A 16,845-nucleotide genomic window follows, 5' to 3' on the forward strand; every position below is an offset into this window, starting at 1 on the left:
TCCACTTTGTTTCACCATAAGTTGTATTTTTATGAGAGAAATTCAATTATGTTATGCGCCAATTAGCGTTTAACTAGCTAGACAGTTATATTAAGCACAAGCTTAAAATGTGAAATGATCTTAATGCATTTCTACATTTGCCCATGACTTTCTCTTGTAACAAAAAAAACAGTGTTATACACATTGTGCTTCAGAAATGTCTTAACAGACTAAATAGCAGTAGGACATAGCAGTACATTCCCACAGAAGTAAAATTAAATAGCATCTCAGAACGACTTCAAACATTAAGCACAAACTCTGAAATGCATATTGCGTGACGTCTCCAAAAATATGAAGATTGGTTCCCTCCATCTTGAAAGGATTATATGACAACAGAACAAATTAGACACTTTATATTTACGTGCTACACAATGATTAACCTTCAGCCTATGAAAGAAGGATTAATAGGGGTAGTTTGTTTGGTTGGTTGCGATTAAAAAAATAAACTCTGTAAGGAGAAAAAAACAGCCGAGTCATACTAAACTGTGTTGTATGATTGACAAAAGTGTTAAAACTGCGTAGACTAACAGGTATGTGGAACTAGGTCAGGTCTTTCCAGCCGCGTCTCCACCGCATCGCACACTTACTATTTGCTCTATTTTTAAAATAGAGAGGATGGCTATGATATTTTAAGATGTCTTTATTCCATTCAGCTTTACGGCACCATGTTTGCAGCGTAGTTAGCCCTCATATGCTTTACAGCGTAGAATAATAAAAAGAGGCCTGCAGCATAAATACTCAGTTTAAGATTTTGCAGGCACATTTCCTTACCTGAAAGTTGTGTATACGCTCTCAGTCCATCTATAAATTTATTTATTTGTGATGTGGCTTCCTTCCTTCCTTTCCATAAAAGCATATGAGCAGACATCAGACAGCTATCATCTGCCTCGGTGCAATTTAACAAGGTAATGGCTCTCTGGTGATTTACAAACCATAGTGGACAGGAAGGGCTTGTGCCTTTTGGGAGGGTGTGTAGTAGGAAGACTTTAACTGTGGTGAATTTGACTGTAACTTGTACATCATTTAATTATAAACGCATACTAAGCACTTTTAAAGTTTACAGTGTTAAGCAATCTTAAGTGAAACGAGCACAGAATTATTGAAATTGATTGCATGAGCTCCCCACTCAGCCTCTCACAGATGGAGACAAACTGACAATGAGTGCTCACAACACAGCGCGAGGCGGTACTCCAAATGCAGCGCATGAGATGTTTTTTTGACATTTTCTGAAAAACTATTGATCCACATCACATCAGTCAGAGTTTTCCTGGTGTCTTGGAAGGCTCTCTCGAGAATGTATTAACAACAACCATCACAGGACCGAAAGACTGCAGGAGATGCTTTTGAAATCCAGCACTTGAAAGATGGCTTTTTATACAGTTTCTCTCTGTATTATTTGAACTCTTATTTTTCCGCGTGTCCTTAAAATAATCAGCTATACTGGCAGATAAGCACGAGGAGAAGAAAGAGAAAGGCACACAGGGAATTCAAAGTCAAATATACAGTCATATTTTTCAGGTTAATGAAGTAAATATATGAAGAAATTCACTGTGTGATTCGAAAATTGGCCTTTTGCCACTCACCCTCAGAAATAAAATTAAGTTGAATAAATCACACATAAAGCAGTGCAGGCATACATATGCTGCTACTGTATTTGTTTATTTTTTATCTTTTCTTTTCCTTGGATTATTTTTTTTTCTCCCTTATTTTTAAATCAATAAAGTGACATTTTGCCACTTACGACCTTCCTCAGCTTGCACTGAACCCTGATTCATAGAATTATAAATAAAAAGCTGAAACTGAGAGTTGTGACTGTGAACATCTCATCTTTATAATGTAATATTTCACCAACACATCATTAGTGCAAGTGTGTTTTTCCTTTTGTTCTTCTACAGTTTAATGCCTACCTTCACTATAAAAGAGCAGAGCCCCCCTTTAAGGAATTGTTTGGCATTTATGTAAATAGGGTCCTCACTTATTTGATGATTAGAGGATCTGTTCTAGAATACTAAAAATGAAGCCAGCAGCTGGTTATTGTAGCGTAGAAAAAAGACAATCACTTCAGACTTTGCTTTGCTCAAAGTAAAAGAAATAATGCCTCTAAAACCTCATATAAAAATTGTTTTATATTATGTTCTTGTCATTCTCAAAATCACTCTGAAGTCATTGTCTTAGTCATACCAGAGTAAAAATAGAACCTTATAACTCGGAAAAAGTTTTGGCTGTCTGGTAATTATATTGAACTTTTCTTGCAAGTAGCTGTAGTGACTGCCTGGTTGCCCAGAGGTTGAGCGTGCAGCATCGTCTGCCTCTAGGCAACAACTTTTAATCACAAGGTGATTGCACGGGTCGAGCAGCCTGTATCCAAGCAGCCGTGGTCTCACCCAGACTGACCGTCATCGCTCGCAGACAGATTGCCGAGGGTTTGCAAATAACTGCAAACTAATTTATAAATGCAGACACATTGCCAAGATGTTGCAGTCAATTTGAGTCTGCACCAATCAGCACAACTTCTCTTGTAGATCTAAGTGTTTGCCAACTGGCTTTATTCTGGTTATAGTCTTTTGTAAAGGCAGGGCTGCTGAGCAGTTCTGTATTTTGCAGTTAGATTGCTTTTCTGCAGCGTTGATGTTATTATTTGTGCAGGAATTTCAGAATTTCTTCTTCGAATATACATTTTTATGAATTACAGCAGACTGACAGACTCCATCTAGTTGCCATTTTATCACTTAATGCACCAAAGTGACTTTGAGGACGTCAACAGAGTGCAAGTTGTCGCTGACATGGTCACCCATTTTTGAAGCAACACTTTTCAAAATCAATGAGACTGCAAGTTCATTGTGCACAGTTGTAGTAATTTTAGTTGTTTCACGATCTGCAAACTCTGTTTTCCCTAGTGTGACTGTAGCATTGTTCATCTTTGGACAAAACTTGTAACAGGTTTGTCCAGTGGTGAAATGTCGTCTCTTTACAGGCTGCAGATTCAAATACATCAGTGAGACATTAGTTTGGGACCATTATTTACAAATTAACATGGTGCATTGTTGTTGTAGTTGGTTGTGAATATAGCAAATGAAACCTTAATCCCTGCAGGAAAGAGTTTACTGAGGTCAGAGAACACGTGAGCATTACAGTTGGTTTCCCCATAGACTTTGACAACTTCACTTCACAGGAAACCTCGTCAAGGGTAAATCTATGGTATTGATGTTTTTGAAGGCATGCAAAAAAGCCTGTATCCAAAACCTTTTCCTTAGTAATAACAAACCATGTGAGGAATTCTCACCCTTATAAAAAGAAGATAAAAAGAAAAAACTGTATCAACTAGCTGTCCAGTCAAAACACTGTGGGACATAAATGGACATCAGGGGAAAATAATCTCACTTTACTTTGCATGAATTTGATCTTTTGACTTAGAAAATTGAGCAAGTTAATGATAGCATGCAGACATTCAAAAGCAGCAGGCTGACAGTGACAGCTATTATGATAATGATCGTCTTGACTTTTTTTTTTTTCTATAAAGGTGAAGAAAGTTGAGAAAATATTCTGTGCTTTATTGTTATACTTCATTCTGATGTGCTTCCTTTTTAATCCTTTTGGACCGGGCTCCCAGCTGAAGCCATGGCTTCGCTAGGGTCTTAGGATGTGTCATTGGTCAGTGTTATTTGCAAGAAATCCCCAGTGGACATTTTTCACTTCTGTAAAAACTACATGGGAGGATTTCGTTGGCATGTTGCTTGAAGCTGCTACACCGTTGGGAACATTTCTCTCTCAAGTTTCAACTGGAACTAATGCTTCCTTGCTTCAGTTTGCACCACCTTGGGCAAAGTTTAGTTCATCTGCCTCAGCTTGCTTCTTTCCATTGATTTTGCATACATTCATGCCGCTGCCTCTAAATTACTATTTTTGAAATCTTAAAGTAGGGTGAGAAGGACAAGTGAATTTAGAGGCAGCAAAAGGCAGTGGGAAGGATGGCAAAGTAGATAAAACAGACAGGGATGTGCGTTTATCAAGCGTTTCGTAGTTGGCGCACTGATCCAGGTTCAATTGACGCTCTCAGATCAGTGGGGACGGCTTGATCAAGGGAAGCCTGTGGTCACTGAACCCAGATCAGCTGTTGTTAGGATGGATAATTAGGGAGCTGGAAAGAATATTCAGAAACAGATGGTAGGATGGGTGAGACGTGTGGGAGAAAGACAGAGAGAGAAGAAAGAATGGAGGCTGTCTCTTTCGATGAGAGTGTGAGCTAAATGCATGAAATGTAAAACAAAATGGGAAAATGAGAGAGTGATGGAGAGGAAGATGGGGGATGGACAGGAGAAGTGGAAAGAGAAGAACAAGGCAGGGTTGGAGAAAGAATGGATTGATGACAAGAACAATTGTGACAGACGTAGGAGGGAGGGGTGAAATGCTGATTCGGTTTGAACCGAAGAGGAGGATAAGGACACGGAGAAGCCGGGTGGAAGACAGACGCAGACATATAAAAACTATATATGAAAAAAAATATTAGTCTGTAACTTACGTACTTTTTTTCAACAACACAGGTTTCTCTCCTGTTGTGCCAATAAAGCAAATTTGAATATGAAAGAGTTCTCAGCATAGTGGAAACTTGGCTGGAAAGGCATAAAGAGGCAGATGAAAAAAAAAAAATACATGGATTTGCACTCGGTATGTGTTGCGAGAGAAACCCCACTACCAGCCCACCCCACCTGAATGTTTGAAGTTGAAAGAGCATGAGGAAGATTGAGGGAGGAGGAAGAGGAGGAGGTGCAGGAGGAAGATGAGTAGGCGAAAATAGCTACTGTGACCAGATCAACAGTTAGACCTTTGGGGAGTATCAACTCTCGAGTTTGAGCGGCAGACAAGAACCAACGTCTGGCCAAAGAACTACAAACACACACACATAAGCACAAGATGAAAAGACACCATCAGCACGGATGTAAAAAATATGTGTACACTGATAAACACATCTTGTAGTTGGTATGTAAGAGCGCACAAAGGCTAAATCTATCCGCCCGATACCATTTAGAAACCACTTACACTTCCCAACCACTTGTTTAGGCTGGTAGCACAAGGGTTTCTTGATCCTGTATATAGCTATTCAGTAATAAATTGTGAGGAAGTTTTACACAGTAATGTGCATTTCCTTGTGAATACAGTCAAATACTACGAATGCTACAGACACATGTGAGGAAAAAGTAGAACAACATACTTTTACAGTATGCAGCCTCTCTTTTCTTTGACTAAAGAATCAAACAGACAGAAATTTTTAAATTCAAGTGAATAATCTAGAATTGATTGCTACTGATTGCATTTAGGCTTTAAACATTGTTGATTAGTCACTATTACTGCGAGCGATTTAGTGATAAATCCCATCAGGCCGCCGTTTCATTCAAGAGCATTACTATAACTGTATGGTGCAAGGAGCAGGGTAATTGGGACAGAGCTGATATCGTGTCACCGTTGTTCACAGTGACACCTTGGCAAGGACACAAATGATACTTTCCGGTAGTAAACTGTTTATGGAGTTTGCAGTAGAAAAACTAAAACAACAATATAGTTGCAACTAAAAAGCAGATAATATGATACTTGCTTGCTAGATTTTAATCACTGAAGTGCTTTTATTAGAGATGGCGGTAGTTCTACTGTAATAATACTTGGTGTGAGTCCTGCACTGTGATTAATGTGGAAATTTCTTACTCTTTAGTGCCAATGTGTGTGTGTTTCCATTGCACCTCTGGACAAAGTGTGGCTAAAGCATGAAATCCCTTTGTGAATGCATGTAATTTTCTGTAGCTGTTAGTAACTGATACAGAATTAAGATTTAATTATGCACTTTGGTTATTGATTTTTGTTCCTGTTTATCATATTGTGTTTCCTCCCTGAGATTTGTGAAGCTTTAGAATGAAAGGTGAAATACCTGATGGAGCGCAGAACAAAAAGTGACACAGTATGCAGTGTTAAACAAGTAAAGTGCATCTGCACAGGATCAGAATATACTGTGTATTAATCATAAATGTTACGTGCTGTCATGTTTTCAATATGAGATTTTAATACAAAAATGTTAAATGATTCTACCCAGGAATGGAAAAGAGGCTGGCAAGAACAGACTTCTACATGGTAGCATGTTCTCCTTCTGAAACACTTAATTATTTCAGCTTTATTACTGAGAATTCATGGTTATTGTCTGGTTAGCAGATGGCTCTCTGTGCTGTGAAACCTGTGAGCTGCAGCTGAAGCTGCTATGCTGAAGAACCCAGTCAGAGGCACAAAAAGCAACTGTAACAAATTCAAAAGGAGCCTTTGTTACAAATTGGAACAAAATACTGCGCAACAGTCTCTGAATTCAACCAGAATTAAAAGGGAAATCAACAGCTGTATATTTCGTCACTTCTAAAAATGCATCTTTAACTTTAGCTTCCGAATACTGGTGCATGCAGCAAAATGTTAAGCTTGAAGACTGCATGCTCCTGGGAGACATAGATAATAAAGGGAATACTTTATTCATTTGGTGGCAACTGAAGCCAAAGATGCACAAAAGAAATACCAGCTGGACTTGTTGATTATTTTATTTTACAATAGACTATATAGAAAGATGGACATTGCTTCCAGGACCTATTGGTTTATGAAACCCTGTTTTGAAGCCTTAGCTTGACTGTCCCTCTTTTGCATTTTTAAAATCCTGACGCAACGTGTGAGTGAGAAACCAAGGACCCTAACATGGTAGTGGCTTGCCCATCACAAAGAAGCTTCTTCCTAAATCAAACACTGTTTTATCATCTGTTTTACTTCAAATTGAACAATACGTTTTTAAAATGAAGCTGGTGTTGTTTTCAATAAGGCTAATGATTGACTTCATAAACTGATAAGGGAAGCTTTTACTGTGGCCCTAAATCAAGTGATGGCCTTTTTTAAAATAGAATTAAGCATTTTTTGCAGGCAGTGGATTTGCCACCTTCTGACCATTTATCAGAATGTAGGTTTGAGGCGCTTCTAAATTAGCTTCATTTTTCAGACCGAGAGGCTACGTCCATCATTGATATGCAGTGTATTTTTTTTTTTGCCCTTTTGGCCTCCTGACAGGCTGCTAATGCCAGGCTATGTTTCTGTCATATATCCATACCACTGAGAACGTTAACATCTTAATCTTTGCAAATAGTGCAGAGTTTTGGATATTCTGCTTTCTAAACATTCGGATTCAGCAGAGGAGACTAGAGCACTGCCTTCCTTTGGTTCAGAAAGTTTGAAAAAATGTCTGTGTGTGTTTAAAGTTGTGAAGTCTAATCTTAGATGTTCAGAGTTTCATGTCTGTCCAAGCTTTGGATGTGTTCCAAATGTCAGCCACCTAACAAGTTCTGTGAGAAAATGAGCAGGGGCCTGTTCTTCGTACCGCGCTAAGTGAGTTAGCTGGATGAGATTGTTGACGATTTCGCGTGATCCTGGATCGTTCGGTTCCCCGAAGCCCATCCGGGACTTGCTGTCATAGCAACAGAGCCGTAAGCGTAAACCTGCTGGGGAGCAGGTTTACTTTATGTAAACAGGATTAGATCGCGGCCACGCAGGTATGCCCGCGTCATTCATACGAAAGCAACAGCGATATTCCACCACTGTTTCACCATAAATAAATAACATCAATGTAACTAAAGATAATGCAGCACTTGATCCTTTTATTGATTTCACACAGATACATACAGGTCATTTCCTAAAAAAGGGAAATGTACTATTAACATTCTATTACATGTATGTGATTATTACAGATTTAATTCATATTTCAGAGTAGCAATTGTAAATTACTTCGTGTAATCAAGATGAGAGACCACGGCTATAAAAGCGAAGGTGGATTTGGGAAGTCTGTCGCAGCCATGTCCTGTCCGTATACGCGAGCCACCCATTGCGGAAGGTGCAAGATTGATAAGGAGAGTTTTCAGAATCCAGCGTATATTGCGGGACAGACAGGATCCTTTAGCTCAGCGCGACAGTGTGCTCATAGAGAGATATCGATTTTCCCGTGAGGGTATTATTTACTTAACCAACTTGTTGACGAGGGGGTGCAGGACCACCACCTGTCTTTTGTTGCTCTGCCCTTTTCTTGGTTGCTGTTATAAACAAACAGAGTATTCCAGGGTCTCTTTCCAAGAGACTAAAAGCAATATAAGTGATAAATATTACCATTCTGTAGAATATTCTTATATTTCACTTTTACTTGTTCCCATGTTCTAGTGGGTCCTGTCGTGGCTCTAATGTGAAAGAGGATAAAATATAACATATTATAATATAATGTAATATAATATTGGATAATATAGTGTAATATAATAAATCTACCCTACCGCCTACTGGTGTTGGCCAGAGGGGCCGATGGCGCGATATGGCAGCCTGGCTTCTGTCAGTCTGCCCCAGGGCAGCTGTGGCTACAACCGTAGCTGCCTCCACCAGTGTGTGAATGTGAGAGTGACTGAATAGTGGCATTGTAAAGCGCTTTGGGTGCCTTGAAAAGCGCTATATAAATCCACTCCATTATTATTGTTATTATTAAATTACTTACGAGTTTAATTTGTCAGCAACTTCCTGCCAGCCCTCGCTCCTTGCTTTTGCAGCCTTTGCAGTGTTCCCTTGCGTTCTGATTAAACTCTGAAACTCCTGAAATCCCTCACTCAAGAGTTCTTGCTCTGCTGCCGAAAAATACCGAGCCGAGCGCGCTCCGTCGACATTTTCGCCGACCAATCAGAGGGTTGCCGATCAATGTTTCTACTATCGATGCGTAGCCCCTTTTACGACACCCAGTGATGTCACATTACTGCGTCCAGCTGTACTAATCGTCAACAGCAGGTGTGTTCGGGGAACCGGATTAGCGCGCTCACGGTTAGCGCGATGGTTTGGTCTTGGATGTTTCATTTGATCTTGGATGTAGTAAGCGACGTACGAAGCACAGGGCCCAGGCCTTCACTTCTGAGCTATATTCCTCTACCATAAAGCAGCCACACTCATATATAACGTTTGCGCCAATCCAGTTTATCTCAAAACTAAGAAATTCATTATATCGAAGGAACAACAACCAAACATCAGTGTGTGACCTATTGACAGACTATTTATGTTGCCCACATCAGCAAGGCACAGCACATGTACAATTTTCAGGTGCTTCTGGATCGATACGTCCCCGTAACTAGATATCATATCGTTTTCGAAAATCCATCACACCTGTACTGGCAAGAAATATACATCGTTTATAATGAAAGAAGAAATAACCCCCCAAAAGAGAGAGAGAGAGAGAGTAAGAGCCTGGAATGATTAGAAATGGGTGAGATGTAAGAGAGAAAGACGAAGAACAAGATGTGGGGGTGGGGGGGATGAGTAGAGATGAGGGGGAAGAGAATTAAGGAGACTGATAGTTGAGCACAAGGTCCAGGGGGCATGGATAAGTGTTTGTGTGTGTCTGTGTGTGCGAGAGTGAGTGACCGTATGCCTCACACACACCTACACACACACACCCACACAGAGAGGGTAGCTCATGAAGACAAATGTAGTGACCTTGCTTAGTGATAAGGCATGAAGATAAAGTAGTGTTGGATGAAATAACGGAAAAAAAATGCCAAGAGAAACAAAGGTGTGTGTGTCTGTGTGTGCGCATGTGTGCATGTTTGTGGGAGTGTGCAAGACAAAGATGGGAGAATAGACAGATGGAGTGATGAAGAGAAAGGGTGACAATAGTGAGACAGAAAGAATGACAAAAGGGTGATGAGACAAGCAGCCACAGATGTGGCTCAATACCGAGAACGCCAGATAAACAATAAGAAAAGAAAACAGAGGCAAGACAATATGAAACTTGACACACATGTTTGGACTGACCTACCTAATGCTCTCTCTTCAAGATTTCCAAGATCAAATAGCTTCTTACCCCCTGAAACTCTTGTTTTTGCTGACCACTTGTAGTTTCTGCAGGGTTTCACCTAATACACTGAAATCACTGATAAGTGTGATTTGTTAGAGGTGCAAGATCAACAGGAAGAGGTGAACAGTGTTGCCAAGTTAGCTGTTTTCTTCCTAGATTGTGACTTTCAATACCTTTGCTCTTTTGTGAACAAGTTATAGTGACAAAAGTATTCTACTTGGGCTGGTATTTGAGGAGAGGAGAACTATATTTTTTAAAATAAGGTGGTCAACCAAAGAGCCAGACAGATGTGTAAATAAGCTGTACATGTACCTACCTCCTGTCCACAAGTTTTTCATTTTGAACTTTAGCTTGACCATTTAAATTCAATTATTCTTTCTCAAAGAACACATTTTAGCAGAGTGGGTAAACTGTTTTTGGATTCTTCCATGACTCTTCCACGACAGCTCAAATATATATATATTTTTTAAGTTACAGGTGAATAATCTGAAGCAATTAAAACACTTTATAAAATTATAATAACTTAAGCTAAAGCTAGCTAACTTGAATTTTTGACCTGAATCAGCCACGAAAGGTTCTTCTGCAGGCAGTCGTGTGACCTGCCAGGAGGTCCCTCCAAAGCAAGCCTTGACTCTTAGCAAACATCTTGGTCAGAGAGCAGTGTGATTATATGGTCAGTTATTTTGACTACGCTTTATAAATGAGTGGGGTGGGTGCAGTAACATGAATTTTAATGGTCTCTAGAATATTAAAAACTCGCACATAATTAGCAGTAATAGTAAACACTGCTTAAAAAGTTTGTCTCAAAATGAGATTTAAAGATTCATTTTGGGTAGAGAAAATCAAGAGAAAATACTAATTAGGCACACTTACATCTTTACTATGATAACAAGTAGATATCTCTCTCGACACCCATTTGAGGCTGTTGAACCTCTGCTGTCCAATTTTGTATTTTATTGAATGTCTTTTCATGTGAAAGCACACATCCACTACTCTTTCTATTGCTGGATCTTGGACTCAGCCAGGGTAGCCCATTGTCACTGATTCTATTCATGATTTTTTCATGACCAGAATTTATAGATGCAGCTGTGGAGGGTGTTAGCTGCCTTGGTCTCAGAATGTCATCTCTGCTTTTGCAGATGATGTGGTTCTGTTCAATTCCATTTTATTCATGTAGCACCAAATCACAACAACTGTTGCCTCAAGGTGCTTGTTACCCTCATCAAATGACCTCATACAGGGCAGTTTCCGGCCGAGCGTGAAGTAGCACCTGCGGAACAGGCTGAGACGATACACCATGCTCAGGTGGACTGGCAGACACTGGCAAGGCCACTATTCCTTTCTCCACCAATCCAGACACAAGAGCAGCTTTCAGCTCAGCCTTACGCAGAGCTGTGGAGACACAAATGCCATAAAATGCTGCCACCTCATGCAAATCCCTCTTCTTACAGGCGTCCAGCTGGACGCCTGTAAAAAGGTAGGTAGCCATTCAAAACCACAACAAAAAACTACCTGAGGCTAACAATAACAACAAAGAAGAACCATCTCCAACACGCAAATCAAAAACAGGTGGGAAATATGTGTGGCCACAGGTTAACCAATAAATAAAAATACCACCGACCCTCTCCCCAGACCTACCTACTAAAATCTTAGCCTAGTTAGCTTCTGGAGTGTACCAGGCTCGAGGCAACTTTAAAGGCTAAGCATCAAGTGCACAAAGCATCGACAAGCCTACCCCCGACAGGGAACTAAACATCACCCGCGATTACTCCAAAAATAAAAAAGGCAAAATAAAAAATGAGTGCCTGAAGGAGGAGCTGACGCTCAGCTAGACACTGTGCTAACCGGAGAGAGAGCGCAGCAGATACAATACAACCAAATAAGCCACTGGCAAACAACTCACTAATACTCAATTGCTCTTCCTTCCATTCATATCCCGGACGAGCCCCCACATTGTTACGTCCCCACAATGAAGGTCCAGGGGTGTGTGTGGGGACTGGTAACAAATTGGTACAGAATGAAAGGAAAACAGACAGAGGTGTTTAGTAAATAAAATAGTTTTTATTATAGATAAACTTAACATAAAGAGCCGGCAATGCCGTTTTACCAATAACACTAGAAAAAGAAAAAGGTCGCAACAACAAAGAACATAACAGCCACACTACTCACGTGAAGCAGCTACACTGCTTCCAAAACTCCACACTATAGGATCACCTTCGACACACAATGTGGGAACACCAGAGAAAAACCACCCTCTCACATCCAGTTCATCCCCAGAGAGGTGTTTGCTAACTGGGCCCAGGTGGTAAATGAGGCCAATGAGCAGACGCTGTGTCCTGGGAAGAGAGAAGAGCAAGAGAGAGACAGAGGGGTGGAGCAAGAGAGGAAGAGGCGGAGAGAAAACACCACACCCACAGAAGGGCGGTTTCAGGAGGCCCAGCTAGGGCCGTAACAACCTCCTAGTCTGGTTCTCAGCTCCGACTTTGCGTTGGAATTGAGTTGCTGCCCAAGTGGAGTAGTATCTCTCATTCACAAGAGAGCGAAGGAGGGCGTGTGGTACTGGTAGACATAATGGTGCTGGATTGGTCTTTTGCGATGACGAAACAGCTGAGCGTGAAAGCTGAGCTGATTTACATTTCCATCTTCATCTAAGGCAACTAGTTGTGGTTAGTGACCAAAATCTCAGTCATTCATTCCCAAACCACTTCAACCACCAGTTGACTTCAAAGTGGGACGTTTTGGGCATGACTAGCCTGGAGTAGGCTCTGGGGTAGACCCAGGACAAATGGATAGAATAGCTTAGATAGCTCAGTGTCTCACCAGAAGAGCTGAAGGAGGTGACTGGGAAGAGGGTAGACTGAGGCCCTCACAGCTAGAACTCGTAGAAGCAGTATATGATGGTTGGAAGAATGGATGGATCCTTCTAAGGATTGAGATCCTTATCTCGCTCTCCTCCTCTCTTATAATTATTCTGTCTGCACTGACTTTCCATTTTATTGTAGTTAAGCTAACATAGCTGTCCTAGTTTGAAACTGGGAGAAAACACAAAGAAGAACTTGCTAAAAAAACAAAAACTTTGAATGTGAAAACAAATCTGACTATTCACTGTACTTAAGCATGATGGCTTTTTCCAGGTGTCTGCTTTATCACAGCCTGCTTGTTTTGCGTTTAGCCATTATTTGCAGAGAGCCAGCTCTGCACAGAGAACAAAGCTGAAAAGTTTTTCTTGAGACAGAGAGATAGACAGATATACATCTAGATAGACAGACAGATAGGAAGGCAGGGAGACCGGCAGCAATCACAGAGCACAAACACTGCAGAGGTCAATGCTATCACGGAAACGAGCGGTTATTTCGTAGCATTTCATCATCATCATCTATCTCGGTCGCTTGCGCTCTCTCCCTCTTTCATGGCTGGATTTCTCATTGATGACAAAGCCATTTATGTCTCTCTTATTCCCCCTTCTCGCCTCCCTCCTCTTTATCCCCCCCATTCCCTTTCCTCTCCCTTCTGTTCCTCCTGGTCTCTCTCTAACTCTCCTCGCTATTTATGCTTCCTCTGTTTTATTTTTCAGCTTTTTTTTCCCTCTTGCACTTTTCCTCGTCTCTCATTCTCAATTTGCGTCTCCTTTCCATTCTCTCTTTGCTCTTTGTCTTCCTTTGCCTCGTTTGCACTTGCATCTCTATTTTTTACTCCTCTCGCACCTCATCTTCGTCACTCGTCCTTCTCCTCTCCGCCTTACATCATTTTTTCTTTCTCTAAACACCTCTCCCCCTCCCTCCTCCTTCTTCTCATTTTACCTTTCTCTTTCCTATGATTTAAATTCTGCGGATCATCTTTCTTACTTTCCTCTTTGCTTCTCACTCTGCCCTTCCCCTCCTTGCTCATCCTCCTTAGCGCACTTTCTTTCTCTCTTCCCACCTCCTGTTTTCCTCACTTCAGCTCCACCACCCCTTTCATTATTGTTTCTTTTCGTACTTTTTTCGAACTTGTGCATTTGCTGTTCCCCCTCATATATTCCTTACAAACATTTATCAGCCTTTTCTTTCCTTCATCTTCACCATTACCTTCTTAACTATTCATTTCTCTTCTCTCCCTATGTACCTTCCTTTCTAACTCATTCCCCTCCTTCTAACTCCCATTTTCTTGTTCTTTCAGTCTTTCTCCCTACTGTCTCACCTCTTGCACACCCTCCTCTCTATCACCATCCTCCCTGCTTCACTTTATTTTTTTTAACTGTCTGTGACGGTATTCTTTCTTCCCATACCTCTGTCACCTCCCTCCTTTTTTCATAATTTCTTTTATCGCATCCTTTTTCCTTTCCATTCTTGCCTCTTTCCTTTTCTCTGCTGTGTTTGATCATGCTCCACTCTCTTCTGTCTTCTTTCTTTTTTAAAAAAAATTTCTTTCTCTTTTATTTCATTAAAAAAAGAAACCCATATATAGCAGTCATTGGAAAAAAAAAACACTATTTCGCTCTCTAACTAAAGTTTAAAGGCAAAAATAACTGATAAATCAAACAAACACAGCTAATACAAGCTAAATCTCCTCAAACACTTCATAAAGTACATTTCTAATAATTGATATTCTCTTCCTCAGCGCTGAGAGACAACCGCATCCAGCTGTATCGCTCGACATCCACCGAGCTTTCCATCACCATCTCGGAGGTGCAGCTGTCTGACGAGGGAGAGTACACCTGCTCCATCTTCACCATGCCAGTCCGCACCGCCCGCGCCACCGTCACAGTGCTAGGTGGGTCACAAAAATATGTATAAAGCACACACTGTCAGTCACTCTTCATATTGTGGGAGAAATCTGTCATTTTGTATAGAAACTGCTTTACCTTTGATACTGTCAAATATATTTTTATATGAACTTATCCAGAAAGAAACCTGTGGATTTTTCATGTCTTAACTTGGTAAAGAGATAAAAGGACAAAAGTATAAAAGAAAGACGCTTTGCTCATTTTTTGATTTCAATAAAACCTTATTTGCTATAAATCTAACCTTCCTGTCTCCTGTATGTCCTTGAAGGATCCCTAGGTTTTCATATTTTTCATATTTCTCTGTCTCTTGTAGGCTTTTCTAAAATATCTCTTTGTTCACACTCAGGGCTAATGGTCCACAATGGCATTCTTGTCTCCATTGTTCACCCTCAGCTTGCCTCTTTTGAGGCTGATTGACATTTGTACAAATCAGCTTGACTGCAGTCTGTCTTAATTTGTGACAAATTAAAATGGATTATTCAAAGCTTCTGACATATGCTATTATCACCCCACTCAGTTTTCAAGTTGTTTATTCCCACTTTCATGGGAAATACTACTACAATTATTCCAAGCTGCATTCAGAGTGCACATTCAGAAAGTAAACGCAGCTGTTTTAAATTGCAGAAAAGTCCAACTTGACTTGTCGAGCTGTAAACAACTGGCTTCAATTCATCTTGATACATCGCCATGGTATTTTGCTAGTGCGACCTACTCGCAGAGTTTACCCCCATGCTAAATGAAATTTTCCTTTGTTAATGTCAAACTTGCTTGCACTGGTACGCTAGCATTTTAATGCTGAATCTTCACAAAGTTTGGTGAATGATTGAATCAAATAGAATGTGTTTAATTTGTGCAGTAAAAGACAGAGAGATCCCCACCTTTAGTTCAGAGTATAGATGAAGTTGGAAAAGCACCTAAAACAACCATTTCCCATTAAGCTACCCAACTTCAAATCAAAAGGTCTACTCTGCCAATCTTCTGTGCCACTAAATAAAACAAGAAAACATGTTTAAATATTTAACAGAACATCTGAATGCTAGTACTCAATAGTCTTCCATGTAATGGTTTCATACTGTTGCTTAAATCTGTGCATAAGGTTGTGGAGATATTATTGAGAGATATTATTGCCAATAAATCAAAGAATTAAAAACATCCAGATTTTCCAAAATTGAAATAAAGTTTAGGTCACCAAAAAGTGAAAAGTTATGCAAGTTTAACAGAACAGTTTGCACAATGATAAATGTGTTATCTTCCAGTTCCTACAGGTGTCCCAGTGTTTGCTGCTTTGTTTTTGCTTCTGTCCACTTCATCTCAAACCAGCTCAATGACTTTTAAGTCTGGTCTTCCATCATTTAAAGACTACCATCTAGTTCTTTTCTCCTAATGTTTTGGGTCATTACCTTGTTGTAGAATGAGCCCCGGATAAACCAATGTGTCTTCCGCTGCCTTTTCCCCACCATTTGGACAGCAGTATACAGTACTAAAAATACACCAGTGGGTGTCATAACAGTTTCTTTCAACATTGCCCTCATATGGACACAGGTTTAGGTAAGTAAGCTGGGGCATCTATAAGAACTGTTAATTTAGTTCCACAGCTACAAAGCATTAGATGAATAGGTTTGTAATCAGTGAAAGAAGTGTGTTTAATCGGAAATTGAGCTTTTAAAACTTCTTTACCTTACTTTTCTACATTTTGGTATTTTTACATTGGAATTAAACTGCACATATTAGCCCCCCCCCCCAAAAAAAAGTCAAAATAAAAATAAAATTGAATACATTGGTGCAATCTGAAGGGTAATGCAAGTGTAATGAATGCCTGCAGCCTTGAATAAATTGCCATCATCCCGTCAGTGGAGAGTAGGCTGTTTTATTGATTGGATATTGGCGTAATTGGCTTTGGACGCTCTTTCAGGTATTGACTTTTATTAGCTGAGTTTTTACTGGCTCTCTGTGTCAGCTTATTCTGTCTATATTTAATGATTTTACTTTGCATGCTTGGCAATAGTGGAATGCACCAACGCATAAACAAAAGATAATTATTTTATACATGGAAAAAGCAACTGGCGGGATATTTCTGGGAGGCAATGATGGACAAATTCACAGCCAACACTTAAGGGCATCTAGTGCCACTTCTAAATTGGTGTGTAATGAATTTAAG

General features: G+C 40.2%; 1 protein-coding gene across 8 annotated transcripts in view; it reads left to right on the top strand.

The window, feature by feature from the left end:
- The window catches only part of cadm3 (cell adhesion molecule 3), a 116,380-nt gene that overhangs the window by 52,852 nt on the left and 46,683 nt on the right, over positions 1–16,845 (top strand). For all 8 annotated transcript variants that reach the window (XM_082512485.1, XM_082512488.1, XM_082512489.1 and 5 more), the window contains exon 4: positions 14,522–14,674. In XM_082512485.1, the coding sequence (XP_082368611.1) occupies positions 14,522–14,674 (153 nt within the window). The remainder of the gene's footprint in view (positions 1–14,521; positions 14,675–16,845) is intronic.

The sequence above is a fragment of the Aulonocara stuartgranti genome, assembly GCF_965226115.1.
Source record: "Aulonocara stuartgranti genome assembly, chromosome: 18".
NCBI classification, from domain to species: domain Eukaryota; kingdom Metazoa; phylum Chordata; class Actinopteri; order Cichliformes; family Cichlidae; genus Aulonocara; species Aulonocara stuartgranti.